The sequence below is a fragment of the Halichoerus grypus genome, chromosome 13 (assembly GCF_964656455.1).
Source record: "Halichoerus grypus chromosome 13, mHalGry1.hap1.1, whole genome shotgun sequence".
NCBI lineage: Eukaryota > Metazoa > Chordata > Mammalia > Carnivora > Phocidae > Halichoerus > Halichoerus grypus.
In genome coordinates this window covers 16,902,058-16,919,992 of record NC_135724.1, presented here as the reverse complement: position 1 = coordinate 16,919,992, position 17,935 = coordinate 16,902,058, and the positions used below count along the sequence as shown (strand labels likewise).

The window sequence follows — 17,935 nt, the reverse complement described above, 5'->3', positions numbered from 1 at the left end:
CAGAGCCTCACCTTTCCCTTCCCTTTTGCAAGGCGGCTTTTTTGCGTCTTGTTTCTCCTCTGCACCTGATGCCGATGTTTCAAGTTCAGGAATCCTCTTGAGAAAGGTTGAACTCTTTCTGACATTCTCCTTCTCTTCCAATCGCAGCCTCAGGGTGGCCACCCTGGACAGAATTTTCTTCTTCACCCCCTCAGCTAAATGTCCACTCCCTGAGGTTTCTTGCTTCTTGACCTCCCCGGAGCCACTCGCTGCTGGAGGGGACTTTGGGAAGCTGAGGGTCAGGGCGGCTGTGTGCCCGAGCTTCTCCTCCCTTGGTTTTCCCCCATAGCCCAGATTGGAGCCCTGTTGACATGGGGACTTCAGTGTCTTAGGAGCTTTCGCTGATACACATTCACCTGCAATGGATGCCAAGGTCACGGCTGGGGAGCCCGATGCACCGGCGGGTTTGGTTTCCCCAGTGTGGGGCTCCTCCATTGTAGGTGCCTGGATTTTGTGGCTTTTTGAAAAGTTTGTGATGTTTCCTTCGGGACATGAAATAAAAGGTAACCGAGTGAGCCCACTGGGAGAGGGTGAATGTTTCCCACACTCACTCTCAACGGCTCCTCTCTCCTTTGAGTCAGAAAATGCGTATCGGTGGTTTCTGGGCTCCACTAAACCCTTCTCAGGGACGTCATGAATTTGACCCGAGGAGTTGTGAATATCAGCTCCAACAGATGCATGAGTCACCACTGCAGGGCCATCAGAAAGAGGTAAAGTGGGGAAAACAGATTCTGCTTTGTTGTTTTTACTTCGTTCAGCCTCCCCTGAGCTTCTCATGATGCCCTCTTGTATTTGGCTGATTCCACGTCCACGTGGAAGTGTTCCCTCACCTTCGTCAGGACTCGGGACTTGCAAGAAGGCAGGCTGGACTTCTGGTCTCTGGCCCATGGGCCCATCATTCCGTTTCCTCTCCTCTCTGATGACAGCCGGCGTGGATGCCGAAGGCCCTGCTGTCTCAGCCCAGGCGCACACCATCACACCTACTTCATCCGTGGGATCCACAGAGGACTCTACAATTTTAGGGCTGGTCAGAAACCGTTTAAAGAAGGCAGTGTGATCCGCCTGGATTTGGTTTTTCTCTCGGTTTTGGCTCACACTGTTAATATTTTCCCTCTTTCCAGTTTTGCAAGTCTCTGATAGCAAATCTGTGACATATAATTCCTTTTCGTCTAAAGGATCCACAGATGACTCTAGGAGTCTGGGTTGGCTCAAATACTCGGAAGAAAGACTGCTCCAATATGCACGGCTGGCTGGTTTTCCATTTTCATGGGTTTCTCTGTTATTAGCAAGGACTGAGCCAGACTCAGCCTGAGGGCTGTGAGCCTTGAGAACGTCCGATGCAGCCCAGACCCTGTCAGGAATTATGGGACCAGCTTCCAACTCCTCGTACTCGGAACCTGTCGGTTGTGTTGGTGGCCAGACTTCTGGAATGGAAGCTTCCAGAGTTATAACCTTCAGCTTGCTGTCTGCTTTCCAGAGTCCTGGCCCGCTCCCTCCCGACTCTTCCAGGGGGATATTAGAGAGAGGTGGGATGTGGCTTGGAGCCTGACCCCTATCTTCCACAGGGGCTTCAGCCACCTTGCACACGCTAGTCCCCAGGCCTGAGCTCTGTCCTCTCTCCTCCCTGGAGTTTGCTGATAAGCGGTCCAAGGACACTGGGTCTATTCCCCCTTGGGCAACAGGTGTCGTGGGCCGACTTTCTCGGAAATCATCTTCAGGAGGAGAACTCTGTTGGGGTAAGCTCTCCTGCTGGATCCTCTGTGTTGTTTCACTTTCCTTGTCTTGGAAATTCTCTTCACGGCTCCTACTGTCTGCTCTGTCCACTGTCAGGCTCTTATTTCCAGAATGGTTATCAGTCTGAAGAGGGGAACTGCAGCAGAAACCCTCTACCTCTGGGAGCTGAGGTACATGGACGTGGACCCCTGGTCCACTGGGAGCCTCGCAAAAGGGCTCTTCTAAAGATGTGGTTGTGGAATCATTTAAAATATGACCCAACTGTGCCCTGGAAGGAAGCTGGCAAATATTTTCATCCGGTGCCTGAGGAGAACTCTCCTTGGGACCATGTGCATGACTGTCCTCAGCAACTGAAACGGGGAGGTATTTGGCTGGGTGGACTTCGGTGGCCATGGTAACCGTCGATGTGTCCCCACTCTCCCTGGTCACCTGAAGACACTCAAGATTAGCAGTTAAAGTCATCGGCTTCTCCTGAGGAAACATTACAACCGAACCATTTCTGGCTGGCGCGTCTGCAGTGTCTGGGGCACTAGTCCTGGGACACTCGTCACTGCCTTCTGGAAACTGCACTGACGACGTGTTCTCAGAACACAGACGCTGTCTTTCCTCAAAGCCTCCCGAGTTGCTGGCGCTTGGCCTCTCCCGGCCAGTCTGTGCTAAGGAGACCACTGTGGAGGTGACATTCTCCATCTCTGCTAAATTTTCCCCTGTGCCACCTTCCCTGGCTTTTTGTGAAATGTTCCAGGTAAAAGTACTGATGAAAAGAGGGGGCATGGCAGAGTTTCTTTCCTTGCTGCTCTCGCACGGAGACTGTGGAAGCTCAGAGCCTCGTGTTTGAGAAAGAATGCCTGGCATCTCGTTATCATGAGAACAGGAATCAGATACTTTGCTTTGACTCTCCGCCAGCTCTAAGTCCATGGAGCAAATTTCCTGAGGCAAATATTTATCAGCTGAGGCTCCAACAGGAGAATCCGTCGTTTCACAGGTTCCTTGGTCACGTGCTTCAAGACGCTCCAACACGCTCGCTGCTTCCCTGCCCCTTGGCCCATCGTATAAGGTTTCCAGGGTGGAGCTGGTATTTGTGGGGTCAGGGGAAGCAACAGAGAGAGCCTTGGGCTCCCAGGGGTCAGCACTGCCCTCCTGGGGGAGAAGCACTGACAGCTCCCAGGGGGATGTATTTTCATTATTGGTATCTGGGATGCTCAGCTCATATCCTAGGTCTACCCAGGAACCTCCAAGTGAGTGGTCTTTTCTGTACTGCTTTTCTCCATGCTGTGGGCATCGAGTACAGCTTCCCAGCTCCAGGTGTTGGGCCAATGATGTGTCTTCCTCGTCGATCCCTCCTACATTGGGGAAGGAATTTGTTGTGGTCCCAGCAAATGCAGACTGCTCCCCAGCAGGATCTGAGAACGCTGGCAACTGGCTGAGAAAGTCTCTCCCCCTGACTGTTTCCTGAATTTGCACCTAGGAAGATGAAAGTGATATTAATAGACTTGTTCCTAGGAGAGCCCCCAATTGAGCATTCCTGCGAGCCCAAGAATGTTAATCCTCGATGACTGTCATAATGGACAAGAGGAGTAGCAGGAATGATTGAAATCTAAACACTGGTCCCCAAACCCTCTCTAGCTATTAGAGACTTCCTGGAGAAATGCACATTTAAGCAACTATGTTCCAGGGAACCCTTGGTCAAATTCCCCATTATAAGCAAAAAGCCTTCTGACCGTCATCATTTAATGCTTTCTTGTCTCTCTCTCAGGAAAAAAAGACAGAAATAAATTGAATATAAACTATTCTGATCAAGTGAAGTCACCAGAGCCTGTGTGCATCTCTCCAGAAAGATTTATTTCACGTGAAATATACGGTGCTTGTAAAGTAGTAATGAACGACCTTTGTCCCCAGGATACGGCAGCTTGCTGGTTAATAATGTTACTAAAGAACAGAGAAAGGCCTGTCCTTTGAATCTGCCTCTAATGAAGTAACAGGTTTATGTCTGGTCACCAATGCTGCCAATTATCTCCCAGGAAGGTTATAAAATCCTAGAATGCCTCTTCCCCTTTATAACAGATGCCCTGTGGCAAGCAGACCATGTCCACGAGAAGTCAAAGATTCAGGGGAAGAGAGAGAGAGAGAGAGAAAGGGGTGGAGGAAGGAAGGAATGGAAGAAGGAAGGAAGGAAGGAAGGAAGGAAGGAAGGAAGGAAGGAAGGAAGGAAGGAAAGGATGGAAGGAAGCTAGCTAGCTCACTTTGTGAGGAGTAAACCCTGACTGTTTTGTGACGTTGGCTATTGCTTAAGGAAGCAACAAGATCTTGGACTACATTCTTGTCTCTTAAAACTTTTAGCTCATCAATTATTTCAACACACATCAAAATCATGCCCAGCCAACAAAAAGGGAATTGCTGCTAAATTTTGGCAAGTACCTCTATCTTTGCTCCCAGGAGTCCCACTTTGGAACAGCCCTCTTCGAATGTGCAGAAACTGATAAATGGGCTTATAGAGGGGAGGAGACAGAGTCTCCCAATATATGACAAAGCCAACCTGGAATGATCCTGGGTACGGTGTGGCTCCAAGTCCTGAGGATCCTTCCCATAAATCACAGGGGAGATCTTGGGTCTTCTTGCCCTGCAGTCAACCCGTTTACATACTACCAGTGGGGAAAGAAGGGCATAGCCTCACCGCCCTCCACACTCCCCCAAGGCTGCCTGCCGCCACCACCAAGTCCCCTCTTATCTCCTCCTTAAACGCACCCTGATGTTCATTTAATTCTGATCTTATTGGCATACAAGCGCTAAATGAACAAGAAGAAATTTAGGATAATTTCCTGCGCTATACACTCCAGGAGGGCTGGGACCATTGTCAATTCAACAAATGTTTATTGACGGCCTCCAGGGTACCAGGGAGTGTCCCCGGTGACGCGGACACAGCACAGGCAACCTGCCCATCGGGAAGGAGCTCCCTTTCTGTGTTGTCTTCAAGCCTGTAAGAGCAATTAGCACCTAGCAGGTGCACCATAAGCGCTTGTTGAAGGAAAGAGTAAATGAATGAACCATGCACGTTCAGGCAGCTCAAGCCAATGTCACCCATTAAACCTCTAAATCTGAAGGGCTTTGGACTTCCATCTGCTCCCGACTTTGGGAAAACTCTATTTTAAAAAAAGACTTTTAACCAGAAGCTGGGGCACTACTGGCTTGCATCCCAGGGTTTCTTAAAAAGAAAAATGTATTTACTTTCTTTCTATAGCCCCCATCACATTAAAATGGAAAAGGGAAAACAAGGAAGATCACTTCTGGGAAATAAGAAACAAGGGTTTGTTTCTTTTTTTCTTAGTGTCAAGAAGTTTAAGATGTATATGGTCTCACCTCTATACCTGAACCTCTGTAACACATATAGAGAATGCTCTTTTCATTCGCTTTTTTGGTTCAGTTTTTTCGTAACGAGCTGTAGTACAAAATATACTGAAATATCAAGCATAGAAAGTGTGGGTAGTTTCCTGGTCGTGATTTGAGAAATGAGGGAAGACTGTCCAGTTAAAAACACCAGGACCCTCTCCTGAGCCTTCTTCCCTGGCCTGAATTTCCACTGCCTATGTCAGTCCTTTATTTTAAGGTCCTGTCATCATTGCATTATCATCAGTGCCAACAGACATTTATGAAGTAGCTGCCTCGTACAGAACTCTCTGCCAGGCACTGGACCATTTTTTCCCAAAGGGCTCCCGTTAAAAAGCCACTATGTTACTTACTGGGATGCTACCCACCCATTATTGCTGATCACCAAACGACAGAGTTATAGGCTGATACCTAGCAGACACTAGTCTCTGGAGAGGGTGCGTCACAGGACAAATGAGTTCTGATCAGGGGGACTTTGGTCATTGGGATATATCGGCATAGCCACGGTAGCATGCCTTGATTTCCAAAACAGTCATGTTCCTGTTAACATATACTCTCTCCTCCCCTCTCTTGCTCTGAAAATAAAATCCCACTTTAAAACAGCCTAGTGAAGCCTCACATGTGTAAAGAAGTATGGCAAATCCTTGACTGTGTAAATCCATCCACCAGACAAATGTTTACTGAGCATCTACTATGTACCAAGTTCTACTCTAAGCACTGGGGAAGCATCAGTGAGCAGAACAAAGACTGCTGGCCTTTTGGAAATTATGTCCAAGCAACAAACCACACAAACGGTCCGCTGCTGATGTGAAACTCCATCAATTTGATTTGAAACAATGGGCTTTTCTCAAAGTGGAGCCTTTAACAGCCTAGTGCATACTTGTCAAGGCTGAGACTTGGTTCCAAGGGCTGGCTCCTTGGGTCTCATTCAGACACTGACTTAGAGAGAGAGAGGGAAACCACAGACTCACACCTTTCAAATGAGTCAGACCTTTCTTTTAGGAGGAGATCGCTCAGTGAAGTCATTGTGAAAGAACCCTAGCAAATGATTCTCCTGCTGCTCGGCTAGTCTCATTATGGAGTGTGTGCTGAGACTCAGGAGGCTCTGTTGGTCAGAAGATTGTTCTCATTCAGGTGAAAGAAGGGGAGGGTCTGGGGCTCCAGGAGGAAGCCCAGTGCGGTGTGTGAAGTGTGGACTCCGAGGACGGGGCACCTGAGTTCAGCTCAGTACAGTATTGTATATAATATGACCCCAGGTAACCTCTCTGGCCTCTCTGACCCTCCGTCTCCTCCTCCAGGGCTAACCACACATTTGTCGGCACCATCCTGTCCAACCCCTGGCATGCTGACATTAGCTTCCCTTGCTCTCTGTGAAAAGAAAATAGTGGCTAGGACCAAAAGAAAACTGAGCCACGTTGATGAGCAGAGAGGTGAGCCCTGGGCTTTACACGGGCTTTCTCATTTGATTGGTCAAGTAAATCTGAAAGACTGATACTATCATCTCTTCGTCACGGATGAGGTGAATAGCCTGGGTCCAATCAGGAGACAGCAACCACACAGTACAAGTAAGGGAAATTGAATGTCAACAATTGTTAGTTGCATAGAAGAGTAACTGGGAGACCCCACCGCGCTCTAAGGGGAGGGAGAGCACCAAGGCAGGTCAGCTTGCAAGGTGCTCAGACCTAGCTGGAGAAGGTGTAAACAGGCCGCCAGATGGCAGAGAAGTTCGCTGGGTTAGCCAGGCCAGAGTTGGTCTGGAACTGCTGGGTGAGCAACAGACCACCCTTCCACACGCAGGCGGGGAGAGGAGGTCAGCACCCAGCGCAGGGGCACGACGTGGGGGCAGAGGCTAGGGCCTTCACAGTGGGTGGGCGACATGTGGCGGGAGTAGGGACAGGGAATGACAGCCCTGTGTATTTGGGGCCACGGGAGGCCGGATGTTGGTATAGAGAGGGGGCCACACAGAGCTCTGGTTCCCGAGTAGAGAGGGCTGCAAGATCATCCCCAGGCCAAGGCTACAAGGTTGCAGGATGGGCCATGTTCTGAGCCCCTTGGCTGCTGCCGGCTCTGAGGGGTGAACACACACCCACACACACACCCCATGCTGAAAATGCCAAGGGTCGTCCTTCTCCTGCAGTGTCCTTCCAGCACCCTCTGCTGAGAAGGCTTCACACCGGGCTTACTTGAACAGAGAAATGGTTAATGAAATTCTGTGCTCAGTAAGCATCCTGGGAAGGGTGCATGAGGAGCCGAGGGGCAGTCAACTGAGAATTGACACATGAGGTCACTGATGTTCAGGGGCTAGAAATCTCCCCAAGGTCCCACCGTGAATGGCAGAACCAGGATTTAAAGCCAAGTCTGTCTGGCTATAAAGCCCTTTCCAACTCGAGTTTTCTAACAAGAGAAGATAAGGCAAACACCACCAAGAGGCTGGGAACTCCCCCTTAATTTGAAAGCTAGCACTTCTGGGCTCCTGAGACACTTTGGGTGGAAGACTGTAATGGTCCTTGTTATGCAACGTGACCCCTTGCTTATCTGTCAGCTTCCTCACAAGCTCTAAGAGCAGGGACTCTGTTACTCATTTCTGAATTTCCAGAACCTTAGCCCACAGTAGGGGCTCCGTTAACTTTGCTGCATGAATAAACATATGAATGAATACAAGGAAAGGAAACGGTGAACCAAATTTAGTAACACTTCCAAACCTGTTTTTGAAAGCGGTACTGGCCTTGAAAACCGACCCTCTGCTTGTACGGCATTTTCCAACCCCCTCTCTATCAACATGCCTCCCATTCTACAAACGCATTGTTTCCTTCGCTGGTCTTTTCAAACCTTTGGCCTCCTGAGGAGGATCCCTTAGGAAAGGTGTGTCGCCTCTTCGTCCACCCCGTGGTGTTCAGAGTTACACTCCTCTTCACGAACGAGTCCTCAGTGCCTATAAAGTGCATGGGACTAATTTAGTCACTAACAATAGAAGTTGGGAAGAGATAAGATCCCTCTTCTCAAATAGCTTATAATCCAGCTGAAGAGACAAGATGTACACGGAAAAGATAAATAACAATTCTTGACGAGTTGAGCCAACGGCCAAATGGATGGATTTTAGCTATGGGTACTGCTCCAGGAGAGGAAATAAGGTCACCACCTAATTCTCTTCTACTCCACAGATACAATCCCTGCTGTGCCAAGACCAGACGTTGCACTCTTTTTTTTTTTTTTTTTTTCCCAGAGAGTGAGGAGGGGCAGAGGGAGAGGGAGAGAAAGAATCTCGGGCAGACTCTCCGCTGATCATGGAGCCTGACGTGGGGCTCGATCTCATGAGCCATGAGATCATAACCTGAGCCGAAATCAAGTCGGACACTTAACCACCTGAGCCACCCAGATGCCCCCAGATGTTGTACCTTTATGTTACTTGTATCAACTCTCAGATAGTTCTTGGACATTCTCTGCAGTCTCAGGAATCTCCTTTACTGAGCAAAGTGTGGCAGATGTGGTAGGCACTGTGGTTGACTAACTCAACAGCATCCCCAATCCCCTTCTCCCTTGCTACCTCCAGCCAAAAAATCTGGAAAACCACATAATTAGCTAGATGCAGAGCTAGATGGGGCCAAGGGGTTAGTTCTTGCTAATGAGACACAAGGGGCGTTCTGCTAAGGGACTTCTGAGGAGGCTTTGCTTTCCTTATAGAAGGCACAGATAGGGCAGGTACCTTGCCTACCCCCATCCTTCTTCCTGTCACGAAGATGTGATGCCTGGTGTCGAGCTATCATCTTCCCGTCAAGAGGCAACCATCACAAAAATGAAAGTCAACACGCTGTGGCTAGTGGAGCAGAACGAGAGAAAAGACTTGGGAGCTTGCAGGCATCCTTGGGCCACTGGAACAACACTGAGACCTTCTACCCAGACTTCTGGTGAAGTGAGCGGCAAAGATCCTTATGTAGTAGTAGTAGTTGGGTATTCTGTTCACTGCAGCTAAAAGCTCTCCTTACGGACACAAGAGGAAAATACACTGCTGGGGGATGAAGGAAAAGGAAAAGGAAAAGGCACATGAGGTTGGCCCTGGAGACCTTCTGGAGGCATCTGGGTGGCTTTGGGTAGATAATAGTCTGACAGCTAATGTCACAAAGGGCAAGGGATGTGGCTCCTGGAAAGGGGACTCCAGGGGCTGGTCTAAATGCCAAGGGATCAAAAAGGCCTGAGGCAAGGTGAACTTGAAGTTAAGGGAAGCGGGGGAGAACAGGGAAATGTGAGAAGATGGGTCATCAAAGGAGAGGCCAAGGTTCTAAGGGCCAAATACAACAACCCAGAGCCAGGAGGGTCGAGCCACTTAGATCCTTGCTTCAGCTGGGAACACTGCCAGAGGCTGATGTGTACTCTGGTGGGGATAATTTTCTGTCTCTAATTCCTGTTTCTTTTTAAATGTTCTTTGAATGCTCTTTCTTCCTTATCTAGACATAAATAGCACCATGTTCTTCGCCAGTTGTCTACGCATCATCCATTTCCCCCGCCTCGTGGTTCCAGGAACCTTCCCCGGGACCCTCCCCTCTCCCGCCCATCCTGGGCGGCTGCAGCCTCGCCCACGGCTCACCTTTCCTCGGTATCTGCCGAGCCCTCACTACGGGCATAGCGTCATTCAGTCGTTCGGTCATTCGATAGATCAAATCCATACCACCTGGGGCGGCAACACTGAAATAGCCCGGCGCCCAGCCAAAACAAGCTTACAGGCAAACTAGAATATTTCAGGAACCTGAGTTTATTTTTAGGAGTTGCCGGGTTGCCCAGAAAGGAGCTTCACTTAAAGTCTTTGAACGGTAAAATAACACAGAAGAACGTGGAGGACACTCGTCTAAAATCCTCACCCTGAAACCTGATCCTGAACACCCCTGTCATTTGACCTGCTTCTCTTCATGCCATTCCCTCCCAGGAGACCAGAAATCTGCAGCCCGCTGGCATTCCAATCCCGTCCTGACTTCTTGGAAAGGTGGTAGAGTTTGTAAAATGCCACTTGGATCTTTTTATTGGGAGGGGACTGGGTTTCCGTAACAAATGTCCTTTCCTAGGGCCGAGGGGCTCTTGTACATTCGGTGGATCTTTGTCTGGAAACATGGTGTGAGCGAAGGACCATCAGCGTGTGAGCCAGGAGATCTACCTGTATCTTGTGCCTCTCAGATGATGGGAGGCAGGTGCTATTACTACTACCAATCACTAAGCCCTGTGTGGCCCTTAACACGGGGCAGATACTATGCTAAGTGCTTTACGTATGTTAACATAGTTAACGTCTGTAGAATGCCATAGAAAAGTACACCTTTGGGACTTGGGGTTGTGTAAGGTTAAGGACAAATATACCAGCTATCCCAACACACGAGAAGACCTCTATAGTATTCAACTGCCAAGTACAACAAGTCAGAAAAGCAGCCTTCGTCTTTCCCCATGTGTATCTGGAAATTCTCGGGGAGATATGCAAACATAAGGAAAATGGAGTTGGGAAGGCCCATGATTTTTCTTCAATTCCTTTTCTGAATAGTCTCTCGGTTTTTTGCTGTCTTGGGGAGATGGGGATTGGATGAGGAGGTTAAAGGAAAGTGGAATCGGTGCGAAATGGAGGAGTGAGCCTTAGAAAACCTGGCTCTGGTCCTGGATCTGCTGCGCCATGGAAAGTGGCTTTGGAGAAATCACCGGGTCCCTCGGAGGCAGCTTTTTCCATAGTAAAGTGAGAGGCTGGACAGCATCTCTTGGCCCGGACGGCCCTGGTGTTCTATGTCCTGCCGCCTTGTAAACAACACAAACACTGAAATGAGGCTTAAACCTCACCTTCTCCTTGGAACCGGATTTCCCCTGGACTCGTAAGGCTTCCAGATCTAATCCTCTCTGTGGGGCGCCTGGGTGGCTCAGTTGGTTAAGCGACTGCCTTCGGCTCAGGTCATGATCCTGGAGTCCCTGGATCGAGTCCCGCATCGGGCTCCCTGCTCAGCAGGGAGTCTGCTTCTCCCTCTGACCCTCCCCGCTCTCATGTGCTCTCTCTCTCTCTCAAATAAATAAATAAAATCTTTAAAAAAAAAAAAATAATCCTCTCTGTGAACTATGAGAGCTATTAGAGGAGAAGACACAGCCTGGCGTCATACGCACGGACCTGATCCAGAAGGAGCCTGTGCGGACCCCAGAGAGGACCAGCGAGGAGACGGTGGGCTGGTCACCGTGGGGCCCGATGTCCTGATTCTCGTCCTTTCTCCCGCGCTGCAGCTCCTCCCTCCTGGGTGCAGTGAGCACTCTGTGTTCCCAGTAGGCTGCGCTGCTCCGACGTAGGGCCCCTCAAGCCCACCTGCCAAGTTCTGGAGGCTCACAGACCTAGTCCAGGCCGATGAAAATCCTCACAGCCACAGAGCAGAAGGGCAGGGCCGATCAGCCCCCAACCCTGCTAATGCTTTCTGGGGTTGAGAAAAGTTACGGCTTCTTCTTCTTCCCCCAGATCTTGTTTTACCTACACAGTTTTGTGTATCATTGCAGGGGCTACCAGACCCCCTTGAGGCCACCGATCTCCTCCTCGGGGCCCACGGGGGCCACGGACTGAATTCCTGCTATTGGTCGTGCGCTGGGGGTGAGTTGTGTGGTACCGTTTACTTCCCACAGCCTGAAACTTCTATGTAGATTTCAGATGGGATAACGTGGGGTGGGGGTGGGGGGGAGAGAAGTAACCCTTAGTCAGGTTCTAGGAGAGCATTTTCAAATCAATCTCTCTCTTTACAGTTTCTAGAATTTGTGAGCAAAATCAAAACCAACGTAGTAGCAATTACTGTACCGCACTGACAATAATACATTGTACAAAGCAAGTTCTTGTAAACTTTAGAAACAGGAAATACCTGTCATGGTTACAACATTACTACCCTGCCTTTGCAGCGTGGCCTCACAGTGCACAGCCATGATGGGCACGTGGAAAATCTGAATTTAAACGTAAATACAGGCAGGTCACTTATCTTGGATGGTCATTACCAAAAATGAGGAGAAAATGCAAGCCTGGGGGCTTGAAGGTCCTCTGTCTCTTACAGTAAGCAGCAGGATAGCTCTGTGCCCAGCTTTGGCTTCTGGTTAGAAAATGTCTCCCCAGAGAGTTCAGTTCTAGAAGGGTAGAGATACCCAGAAAGCAACACAGCTACCCGATTCGATTCGGAGACAGCTGTGTTCAGCAGAAGCAAAATGTCTTAGGTAGTCTTACTCAGCCTGGTGTGAGGTCCATAGCAGGTGCTCAGAAAATAGGCCAAATCAGTGAAATCTATCCAATTTTTTCTTGGGCCAATGTTTCTTTGCCAACCCAAGCAGGAAGGTTTTGCCTCTTTGGAGTATGGTTCTCTTCTTGTTCTCTGTTGAGATGTTGATCTGCTACCTGAAAAGTTGCCCGAGGGTCCTGTGCTTTGGTTAATATGTATTTTCTACTAAAATATAAGTCTTCTTCATCTCTAATAATTTGTTGCTTGGTTGGGCTCGGTCTTCTTTAGATCTAAACTGAGCCATCTGTTCTTTTTTGAGTAGAGAGAGAGAAGCACCTTTTGTTTCTACCATGAGCAACTGAGGTTCTAAACAGAGTCTCCAGAAGACATCAGCATATGTGCACCAGTGGGCACCAGGCACTGGAGGTGAAGAAGGTGACCACGGACACAGCGTTGAACAGTTGCAATGTGCAGTTGAAGGGTTAAGTTGAAAACACCTGCCCTGTAAAGATGAACGGAACCAAAGGCTGGGTGGAGAGCAAGGAGGAATATGATGATTAGACCAGAAATTCAGGGAGCCATCAAAACCCACTCTCCCATTGTAGATGTGGAGGAAACAGAATGATTCAGAAAGAAGTTTCGGGAGGCTGAAGTTGTTAGGGAGATGCTAGGAGACCCAAGAAAGAAAGACAATGTCTGGGATTCAATGCAGTGATTTGAGCCAGGAGAGCAAAAAATATGCTGAGCTGATATTTGCACTGATGGTGGTTTGAAATGCATATATTTCTTCCCTGATGCATGAGTAAATACAAGTCCTGTATTTTTTTTTTTTTCCTGTAACTAATCTTGTCTTCCTCTTGAGCTCTCAATCACATGTAGGAATTTGAGGACTGTGTGGGGAGTAACAGTTTTCTCTCTGCCTAGGCCCCACCTCTGATCCAATAACTTGAACATTCCTTTAGGGAACGCTCCGGCCCTTAGTTCTGCCTGGTTCTGCTCCTGCCCCCGTAGGAGATGGTGTCCCACTTGTCCATACTGGTACATTGGTGGTGGCTACTCCCCGTGTCCCACAATGGAAGCAGGGGAAAGATCTGTTCTCGCAGTTCCCCTTAGCTGGTGCCAACACAATCCTGATGCCGGAAGATGTAAAGTCTGGGTGGATGTGCCCCCTGGGCCCTGACTCTGTCAGCCTTTTGTCCCAGCATCTCCGAGGGCACTTTCCAAGGGCTGCGTACCCTTGTCCGGACCCTCACGCGGTCCCACTGAGTGTGCAGACATACGGCTCCCTGATCTAAGAAGAAAGGAATTTAGAAAACTCCTCTCTCAACAAAATCCAACTAAAAATTATTGTCCTGCCTCAACAAAAATAAGAACAGACACCTTCTTCTTTCCATCTGTTTCCTTTCCTCAGCACAACCCTTACCACCTTCTTCACTTCACCCTTGAGGCGACCCTAGTCCCCTGAGCTACTTTGGAAGGGGTCCTGGAGGCAGAAATGGAAAAACAGAATTTTTTCTTTCTGACATATCTCTGGACCCACCATTGGTGACCGTATCAGTTTCCTAGAGCTCTGGAAACAAATGACCACCAACTGGGTGACTTAGAACAACACGCATTATTCTCTCAGATCTGGAGGCCAGAAGCTTGAAATCAAGGTGTCCCCAGGGCCATGCTCCCTCTGAAGCCTCTAGGGAAGAATCCTTCCTGTCTTTTGACCTCCTCTTAACTAATTACATCTGCAAAAACCCCAGTTCCAAATAAGGTCACATTCTGAGGTTCCAGGTGGACATAAATTTGGGAGGACAATTTTCAACCCACTACAGCAACCCATTCCTTTCCCGGCCTGTCCTATTGGCCTTCCCTCCCCACAGTCTCCAGTTGGCTCAGCAGTGACACTTTGTCCCTTGACGGGGAGTGTGGACTTGAGGTTTAGAATGATGTTCTAGCCGCAGGATCATTCTAGGGAGGCTGGCTCTCTTCTGGAAGTTCCGCTTGCTTCTGTGGTAAGCAGTCTGTCAGGATGGTGGAATTCAGTACAACCAAGGGTTTATCTCTCTTGTCGCTGCCCGGCTTCTGGGCCCTATAATCAGTGACAGCCACTTCAGAATGTCCTTACAGGGACCAGGCCAGGCCTGAGTTGGACATTCTTCCAGCTGCTAATGTGTTTGTTGTCAGAGTTAGGCCCTGAGCTAGACATGTACGCGATGAAGGAGTAAGCGGTTCTCATGATGGTTATTTTCCCACCCAACACCATCAGTTTGATGGTAAATGTGAAAGCACTTGTTTTTAAACCATCACTTAAAAAAAAAAAAAAAAAAAAAGGGCCCGACATCTCAAGGCAGTATCAAAATACCTGTGCTGACTCAGAAAGATAATTTTTCAAGCATCAGCAGAAAGGGGAACTTACAGAATCTGCAATTTTACCACCAGCCCGCCCCCACCCCCTCCCCAGCTCGGCAAATGCGGTGGAGGCAGCAGACTGGAGGGGGTGGGGGGATATGATTGTTCGTGTTTGTCTTGCCTCTTTAATGAGATTTAATTCAACACCGTGTTTGTCCTGGGCACTCACGGATGAATCAGACCCAGAGTCTGTCTCCACGCAGCTCACACAAGTAGCAGCCCAGCTGATCAAACAAACAGCTGTACTATAAGGTGAATGCTAGCAGAGAGGCAGGAATAAAACGTATGGGAGAGATTAATCCTCCTTCAGGGAGAGAGGAAGGACAAGCATACCAGGGAAAGATCCAGACTCCATTTATGCGCTGCCTATGCCTTCCATGTCTTAATTCTATCATTCCTTTATTCAGCGAACAACTTACAGAAAGTCCTCCGTGTGCCAGACCTCATCATAGCTGCTGGGAAAAGGACAACAGCCAGCAAAGACTGTCTTCTTGGAATTTACTTTGCACGTAAGGAAGCAGAGAAGGTTAAGGAGGTCAGCAAATGTGCTATCGGGAGAGCAGATGAAGGAAAGAGCATGAATAAGACACTGGGGCAGGGAAGACCCCGGTTATCTGGAATGACTAGCATATGGGGTTCACGGAAAGGGCAGGAGAGCAGGGAGACCACAGCAAGAGCCTACCGCCTGGCTATGGAGATCCATACATGTCATGCAAAGCATTCAGATTTAGTCCTGTAGAGAGAGGGTCCCCCAAGGTTTGGCCGGGGCTGGGAAGGTGTTGTCGTTTTAAACGAAGGGAATGATATTCCCAGATTTAGGTTTCAGGAAGATTGTTGCTGTAGCCCGTGGGGAGTGTCTTAGAAGAGAATGTTGTGCACATTCCCAGAGGATGGGAAGGCTACAGCTGGAGCTTGAAGAACCTTCTCCATCTCACCAGTGATGTCGAATGCCGAGTTTGGAGAAAGATATCTGATCCCCTTGCCCTGGGGAACTGGTCTGATAATGACCCCATATTGGTATATGGTTCTGACTATGAAGGCCGTGGGCTTGTGTTTTTTCAAACTGTTCATCACTTTGAGCAGGTCAGACACACAGTACAACATTCACAAGGTACACGGGGAAAGGGCGTGAGCGACCAGTAAGCGTCCTTCCTACCCCCGCCACCCTCTCAGGCCCCTTCACCAGAGGCCACCACAGTTACCAGAGGTTATTTTCGTTCTCAAGACAGTTAAGGAACTCAGACCTAAAATGGAATTAGGAGGGTATGTAATGTGGTTAGGGCTGAGGGCCTGGGGTCAGGCAGACTCTGTTTAAAGCCAGGCTGCACCCCACCCCCATCCCCCACCCTGACCCAGAGCCCGGACAGCCACAGGATTTCTCTTGTTGGGTCGTTGAGATAATTCAATAAGCTGACCCACTGAAGGCTTAGCACAGTGCCTGGCACATATTCAAACTCAATCGACATCAGCTATTATTAGCTATTGGCCAGTTGAGTGTGATGGAGGAGGGTAGAAAGGCAGGACACATTGAGCACTTTCTGGGGGAAGTCTTGGTCACTCAAAGTGTGGTCACTGGAAATCCCTGGGAACTTACTGGAAATGCAGAATCCCAGGCCCCTGCCCGGACCTGCTGAATCAGAAGCTGCTTTCCAACAACATCTCAGGTGACCTGCACGCATGTGAGAGCACAAGGAGCGCTATCCTGTTTGAGCCCCAAATCCTCGAGGGAATGGGCCGTAGATTCCCTGCCTCTGGGCAGATGCTGCTGCTGAATCTTGACCTTCGGGCAGAAGCCCTTAGGCATCTTATGCCTTCTTTCACTTAGAATATTATTATCAAGGGTCATCCATGTTGGATCATCTAGCAACACTTCATTCCTTTTTATGGCTGAGTAAGATCACACTGTATGGACATACCACATTTATTTTCATCCATTCATCAGCTGATGGACATCTGGGCTGTTTCCACTCTGTAGCTATTATGGATAATGCTGCTATGAACATTCAAGTGCAAGGTTTTTGTGTGCACATATGTTTTCAGTTCTCTTGGGCGAATGCCCAGGAGTGGGGTTGCTGGGTGACTTTACATCTAACTTGTTGAGGAACGGCCATTCTGGTTTTCAAAGCCGCTGTACCATCTACATCCGTACCAGCAGCATCGAGAGCTGAGCCACACACAGAAATTTAATTTTTTTGGAAGCTACATTTTAAAGTTGTAAGACACAGGTGAAGTAAGCTTTAATTTTTTATTAACTAAATAATTTAATTTTTTATTAACGAAATACAACCAAAATATCATTTCAATATATAATCCATATAAAAATGAATGAGATATTTTACGTTCTTTTTTTTTCTGGTATTAAGTTTTCCAAAATTTTACACTTACATTGTATCTCAATTTGGATGCCAACTATTCACTGGAAACACTTGATCTGTATTTAGATTTCATGAAATTAACAATTGAAAGAGTAGATTCATACACCCAAATTGCTCCAAACCTCCTTAAAAATTTTACTGTATGTTATCACACATGTCAGTTTTTGAATTTACATGTCAATTAGTAAAAATTAAATAAAATTTAAAATTCATTTCCTTAGTTGCTCTAGGAACATTTCCCTCTTTTAAGGGAAAAGCAGTCGCTCCCCCCAACCCGGTTCCAGCTTTCTATTCCACTAAATCTGATTTTCCAAGCCCAATAACCTGTGACCTCAAAGACAACTGGAAAGTGTCCCCTTTTGTCCTGAGTAACCTGATAGATGGCTCGGGGCCGGGTGGCATGTTGTTTTTAAAGTGATACAAGAGACACGGTGGAGCCTGCCCAACAAGCAGCAGGGCTGCCAGGATGCCAACTGGAACATGAAGGCCCTGGCCACGGGGGGCTGCCTTAGAACTTGGTGTTAAGAGTAAAGGCTCCACGGGGTTAGGGCTGTGAGGCTGGAGGGGTTCGTGAGGTGACCATTGCTACTGTTGGCCGCTTGGTCCAAACAGGTAGACCATGGCTGGGAATATATGGGATACAGGAAGCAGCCCTTTCCTTTAAAAACAGAACCACAGGGGCACCTGGGTGGCTCCGTCGACTCTTGATTTCAACTCAGGTCATGATCTCAGGGTCGTGGGATCAAGCCCTGAGTCAGGCTCTGTGCTGGGCGTGGAGCCTGCTTAAGATTCTCTCTCTCCCTCTCC

At 48.5% G+C, this 17,935-nt stretch overlaps 1 protein-coding gene across 6 annotated transcripts in view; it reads right to left on the bottom strand.

Annotated features, from left to right (window-relative positions):
• The window catches only part of ALPK2 (alpha kinase 2), a 117,704-nt gene that overhangs the window by 37,002 nt on the left and 62,767 nt on the right, over nucleotides 1-17,935 (bottom strand). For all 6 annotated transcript variants that reach the window (XR_013443284.1, XR_013443286.1, XR_013443285.1 and 3 more), the window contains exon 5: nucleotides 12-3,237. Coding sequence is in view for 2 of the 6 variants with exons in the window: in XM_036111960.2 (XP_035967853.2) it covers nucleotides 12-3,237 (3,226 nt within the window). In the remaining 4 variants the exon portion in view is untranslated. The remainder of the gene's footprint in view (nucleotides 1-11; nucleotides 3,238-17,935) is intronic.